General features: G+C 47.5%; 1 protein-coding gene across 2 annotated transcripts; it reads left to right on the top strand.

Annotated features, from left to right (window-relative positions):
- Positions 1-626: 626 nt before the first annotated feature.
- TXNDC2 (thioredoxin domain containing 2) lies at positions 627-5,823 on the top strand. Of its 2 annotated transcripts, none has more exons than XM_006938783.4 (2): positions 627-2,854; positions 3,183-5,823. In XM_006938783.4, the coding sequence occupies exons 1-2, from the start codon at positions 2,767-2,769 to the stop codon at positions 4,844-4,846; spliced, it is 1,752 nt and encodes a 583-aa protein (XP_006938845.3). In that variant the 5' UTR covers positions 627-2,766; the 3' UTR covers positions 4,847-5,823. The 2 variants fall into 2 exon arrangements, with proteins under 2 accessions (XP_006938845.3, XP_003995066.3); XM_003995017.5 differs by having other exon boundaries at positions 627-2,866.
- The last annotated feature ends 400 nt before the right edge of the window (positions 5,824-6,223 follow it).

Raw genomic sequence — 6,223 nt, 5'->3', positions numbered from 1 at the left:
CCCGCATCAGGCTCTGGGCTGATGGCTCGGAGCCTGGAGCCTGTTTCCGATTCTGTGTCTCCCTCTCTCTCTGCCCCTCCCCCGTTCATGCTCTGTCTCTCTCTGTCCCAAAAATAAATAAAAAACGTTGAAAAAAAATTAAAAAAAAAAAGAACATTAGTCAATCATTAAAAATGATTATATAGGGCAGGGATTGGCCAGCTATGTCCTTTGGCCACCTGCCTGTTTTTGTAAATAAAGTTTTATTATGACACAGCCATGCCCATGTCTATGGCTGCCATATTAGTTTGCTAGGGCTGTTATACCACTGACTGGGTGGCTTAAACAACAGAAATGTATGTCTCACTGTTCTGGATGTTCAAAATCCAAAAGAGAGGATTCAAAATATATTCTTCCATGAAAAGGATTACGGTAGTATAAATCCAAGAAAGACAAGAATATACATCACAGTATTGATAACGGTGATCCTTGAAGATTGGCACTTTGAGTGCCAATCTTATTCTTATTTTTTTATTCGTGTGTTTCCTCACGTTTGTATCATGAATATGTATTATTTTTGTAATTATAAAACCAAAAAGTTGTGCCAGCCTAGTGTGTAAAAACTAGACTGCCGTGTCGTCATTGCGAGCGTGGGGTAGAAATGAATTTCCATGCAGTGTTTATTCCAACTTCTAGTGTGGCTCCCTGAACTACAGAGGCTGGAAATCTAAAGACCACATTTTTTGGCCTCCCCTAGGGTTCTGGATGCAAAACCGATTCCACCAGTAGATGGACCCGCATGCGAAGGAAGCCATCATCTTGCAACTTTGTCCTCTCTCTGCCCTAGCTTTCTAGTTCAGCCCTAGTTTTGAGCTGAGAGGGAGTTGGAGCGGTGGCTCTCTCACCCTTGGTTGGCAGCTGGAACAGAAAGTTCTTGAAGTCAGCCATTTTAGCGGCAACTTTCTGATTCCTGCCTTCCTGATATCATGAAGGTCGCACCCCCTGGCAGGCCAGGTCTGCAGCCCTGCTCATTTTTCTAGGAATTATTCCAGGACATCTAGCCCAAAGGCAGCCTTTCCAGCTATGTTATAATTAGATAAATCTTTCTATGCCTAGAATAGCTGATTTGTTGTTTCCCTCACAGAACCACAACTGACATAAGGGTTCAGGAGCAATTTGGGCGCCAGCTTGTGCTGAAGGAGAAAATACATTTTAAGGGAAAAAGATACATTTTATGACAAGTTGAATGAAAATGATTCAGAGGCATTGATATTTCCGGTTGCTTGGAATCCATCTGAATTTCAGACTGAAGAGGAGAAATAATTCGAACAACTCTGCCAAACCTAAAACACAGCTCAGGTCCCCAAGTAGGAATGTACCATGGTCACAGATCTCCTCACTTTCATGAAGATGTGCAAATATACTATGGCTTTAAAATTGTCCTACAGTGGATCTCCTTCCTCCACGAGCCTTGTCTCGATGGGGATTCGAGGAGTGAGGGGCAGGAATTCAATCTGCCTGCTTGTGGACTTTCAGCCTGATGCACGCTTTCTCATTCTGGTAGCAGCTCAGTCTTTCCAATTCCTCCCCTTTCTCCACAATATCTGGGTGCACAGGGCCGTGCAGCCCAGTTGTGGCCCGGCCCTCTGGCTCCGATTCCGCTTGTAAAGTGGCTTGTTTGGCCTGCTGCCTCGACTAAGGACTGCTGAGGACCACTGGGCCCATCTAGGGGTTGGGGCACCACGCTCTCACCCACTGGTTGAACCTGTGACTCCAATCATTGCCCTCTCATCACAAATCCCCCTTCATAGTGGCTTCTCGCTTCTTCCCCGAGGCCCCTATAGGTCTGCCGGTCTTCGCGGGACGCTCGCGTCCCCAGCACTGGCTGTGCAGGATTTCCAGATCCTTGGCATGGGTACAGCAGGCTGTGGGGCCAGGAGCCTGCGCCAGGCCCAAGAATCCAGTCACACCCTCTGCCAGTGACCCACGCTGCCATGTCGATGAGGAGTCCATGTGAATGTGGGTGTTTCCTGGCCTCCCCAGTGGAGCCCAGGCAAATACTCCTCTGCTGTCAGCTTTCCTCTGAACACATCTATGTACCTGTTCTCTTGGCTCCCCATCTATTGGGATGGAAGGTGTGACGTTTTCACCTCTTCTCAGGGAATTTCTCTGCATCATAATCTACTCCCTTCCAAATAGTCAAATCGAACACCTGACGGTCAGGCAGGACTTTGCAGAGGAGGGTAACGTGATTAGGAGGAAACACTTAGATGGTTAGGGCGGGTGAGTCAGAAAGGGACAGCTGGAGCCGGAGAGTCCTAGAGGAAGGTTGTAGGAAAGGTGGTTTCGAGTTACCATGCTGGGCAGGGATTTGGCAAACGGCACAGTTCGGCGTAGCGTTCAGGGAGCAGGCTTGGAACCCGCCCATCTCCTGGCTTTGTGACCTTGAGCAAGTTACATAACTTCTCCAGGGCTCAATATTCTTGTTTGTAAGGCGGGGATCATAATGGCACTTACCTCAGTGGTTTGTTGTGTTATAGGAAATAATACCTATGAATGCACATCAGGCACCGGGCACAGCCTAACACACGGCACGGCCACCATAACCAAGGCTGTCACGAGACTCTCGAATACTACTGCTCTGAGTACAAAGAGGGAAAGCCAGCCGTGAGTACCACCCGAATGCAAGTCGTTACTCATATTATGATGTCAGGCAGGAGAGGCTGGAGAAAGTTGGAGGGTACAGCCTCGTCTCCACTCTGAGGCACGTGTGAAGTCTGAGTGGATATGGACAAGGAACAGGAAGTGGAAAGTGATAGAGCTGGAACCCTGGAAGATCCGAACATGAGTCCAGAGAAACAAGAAGATGATCAAGGTGACGTTAATGGTAAGGGGGGGGGGGCGGGGACGGGGGACGGCGGGGTGGAGAGGTCACCTTAGGGACCTACGTGCTCAAGGAGCAGACAGCAGTATTAAAGCAGAGAAAAGTTGTAGTTTAAAAAAAAAAACAACTCTACCAAAAGATACGCGTAATCACATGCTGCTTGGCCTTCTGTGGAATGTGATTTTTCACAGTGATGCGTCATTCACAAAACTACATTTGTGGGCTCTAACCATGGCATTGGTCTTCCCTGGAGTACGTGATGAGAATTTCTGTTGTTGTTTCTTCTTTTGCATTTTTACTTATTTACTTTTTTGTTCAGAAAGCCCATTATTACAGGGCCTGTCCAGCCACGTGACTCCCCTGGTCCCAGAATTCTTGGACACAGCACACATCCAGGAGAAGGCCTCGGCTTCGGAGGCCGACAACATACAACACATGCCTGCAAAGCAATCCAAAGGTCCACAGCTCAAGGTCATATTCCCACCGGCACAGGGTGGTAACATCTTCAATTTCTCAGCAATGACCATGCAACCCAAGCAGGCTGGCACCCCCGGTTTTTCAGCAAAAATCATCCCTCGCGAGCAGGGCAGTATCCCCAATTCTTTAGCAAAAATGATCCTGCCCAGGCAGGCTGATACCCCCAATTCTCCAGAAAAAATTATCCCGCTCAAGCAAGCTGGCATCTCCAATCCCTTAGCAAAACCCATTCCACCCAAACAGGCTAACATCCCAAGTTTCTCAGCAAAATCCATCTCACCCAAGCAGGTTGACACCCCCAGCTTTTCAGCAAAAATCATCCAACCCAAGCATGGCAGTATCCCCAATTCTTCAGCAAAAATGATCCTGCCCAAGCATGGCAATGCCCTCAATTTCCCAACCAAAATCACCCCACCCAAACAGGCTGATACCCCCAATTCCCCAGCAAAAAGCATCCCACCCAAGCAGACTGACACCCCAAATTTTTCAGGAAAAATCATTCTACCCAAGGACAGTGACACCCCCAATCCCTCAGAAGAAAGGATCCCACCCAAGCAGGCTGATACCCCCAATTCCCCAGCAAAAAGCATCCCACCCAAGCAGACTGACACCCCAAATTTTTCAGGAAAAGTCATTCTACCCGAGGAGAGTGATACCCCCAATCCCTCAGAAGAAAGGATCCCACCCAAGCAGGCTGATAGCTCCAATTCTTCAGAAAAAATTATTGCACCCAAGCATGGTGACACTCCCAGTTCCTCAGAAAAAACCACCCTGCTGCAGGAGGATGGAATGTCTACTTCCTTAGAAAAAAACATCCCACCCAAGCAGGATAACATCCCCATGTCCCTGGCCAAAACCATCCTGCCTAAGCAGGGCAAGAGTCTCAAGTTCTTAGCAAAATCCATTCTGCCCAAACAGGCCAACACCCCTAAGTTCTCAGCAAAACCTTTCCTGTCTAAACAGATCAACAGCCCCAAGCTATTAGTGAAATCTACCCTGTCCAAACACATCCCCAACCCCAAGTCCTCCGAAGAAAACATCCTGCCCAGAGAGGGTGACACCAAGTGCTCAGAAGACAGCATCCAGCCTAAGGAAGGTGATATCCCCAAGTCCTCAAAAGAAGCCATCCCGCCCATAGAAGGAGACGTCCTGAAGGCATCAGGGTCAATGGAGCTTCTGGAGGTGGACTTGGTGAAGATGATCCTAAGCAAGGAGGACTTCGAGTTGGCGCTCAGGGAGGCTGGGGAGAGGCTGGTGGCCGTGGACTTCTCAGCCACGTGGTGTGGGCCCTGCAGGACCATCAAGCCCCTTTTCCATTCCTTGTCTGTCAAGTACGAGGACGTGGTGTTTCTGGAAGTGGATGCTGATGAGTGTGATGAGCTGGTGAAGGACCTTGAGATCGTGTGCATCCCAACCTTTCAGTTTTATAAGAAAGAAGAAAAGGTGGGCGAATTTTGCGGCGCCGTTACAGAAAAACTCGAAGCGATCATTGCAGAGTTAAAGTAATTGTGGATTCTGAAAGCATTTTAGACAGTCGGCTCGTGATAGTTTGTGATTGCTTTTTTATTTACCAAAAAAGGCGAGGCGTAACAAAAGTGTGTGTCTGAATGGCCCCCTGCTCATAAATTATTAAGTATTAACTCCACCTTTTCGAAAAGTGGTAAAGCACTGAAACCTACTGTGACCATGTTTTCATTGGTAGGAAAGGGTGATAGTAAAATTTCCTTTGGTGGAGATTGGGAGTCCACCTGTCTCGTATTTTTGTATTGTGATTTGTTTGGGAACTCACCCTTGGAAATCCAGCTCATTTGGTGTTTGTGGCAACAGTGGAAATTTAGACAGTTCTTCGGTACAAGTACATGATTGAAAGATGAGTGGAGACTTCTTTTCTCATGCTCACATATCTTTTGGGGTTTCTGATAGGATACTTTGGGAAACACAGAATTTGAAAGATCCACAGATCATACCTAACCTCCTCTGGGTGCAGGGAGTGCTCTGGAGGACTCTGGAAATCCCATGGCTTCACCCACCCCGCGTGGGATTCGTGGCTGGCACAGCCAAGCTCCAAGCCAGCTTCCCAGATCTCGAGTGCAGGCCTTTTTCTACTAATCGCGCCCACAAAAACCTCGACAGAGCCCAAAGCTTCTGGTTTCTCAGACCGAGCGCTTTATTACTCAGGTCAAAGTCAGGGCGATCCTCAGTGCCATTATGACATCAGCTCCCCGGTGGCAGATTTCTTACTTTGTCTCCTGGTAACTGGGTTTCTAAAACCTGCTCCCAGATGTCTCAGAGCCCAAAGGCCCAGGTCTGGGTCACAGATGGTGGCTTGGTCCAGAGTTTTGTGTTTACAAAAGAAAAATGTGTATGGGATACACACACCTATACTAGCAAATATTTAATGTATACGATTTGATGAGTTTGGACATATGCATGGACTTATGATATTACCACAATCAAGATAATAAACATACCCATCGCCTCCAGAGGTTTCCTTGTATGTCGTCTTTTTTGTTGTGGTGGTGGTGATGATGGTAAGAGCACATAATATGAGGTCTAACCTCTTAACAAATTAAAAAAAAATTTTTTTTAACGTTTATTTATTTTTGAGACAGAGAGAGACAGAGCATGAATGGGGGAGGGTCAGAGAGAGAGGAAGACACAGAATCCGAAGCAGGCTCCAGGCTCTGAGCTGTCAGCACAGAGCCAGACATGGGGCTCGAACCCATAAGAGCACATAATATGAGGTCTAACCTCTTAACAAATTAAAAAAAATTTTTTTTAACGTTTATTTATTTTTGAGACAGAGAGAGACAGAGCATGAATGGGGGAGGGGCAGAGAGAGAGGGAGACACAGAATCCGAAGCAGGCTCCAGGCTCTGAGCT

The sequence above is a fragment of the Felis catus genome, chromosome D3, assembly GCF_018350175.1.
Source record: "Felis catus isolate Fca126 chromosome D3, F.catus_Fca126_mat1.0, whole genome shotgun sequence".
NCBI classification, from domain to species: domain Eukaryota; kingdom Metazoa; phylum Chordata; class Mammalia; order Carnivora; family Felidae; genus Felis; species Felis catus.
Note: the sequence above shows the minus strand (reverse complement) of the source record. Positions and strands in the feature narration are given on the sequence as shown.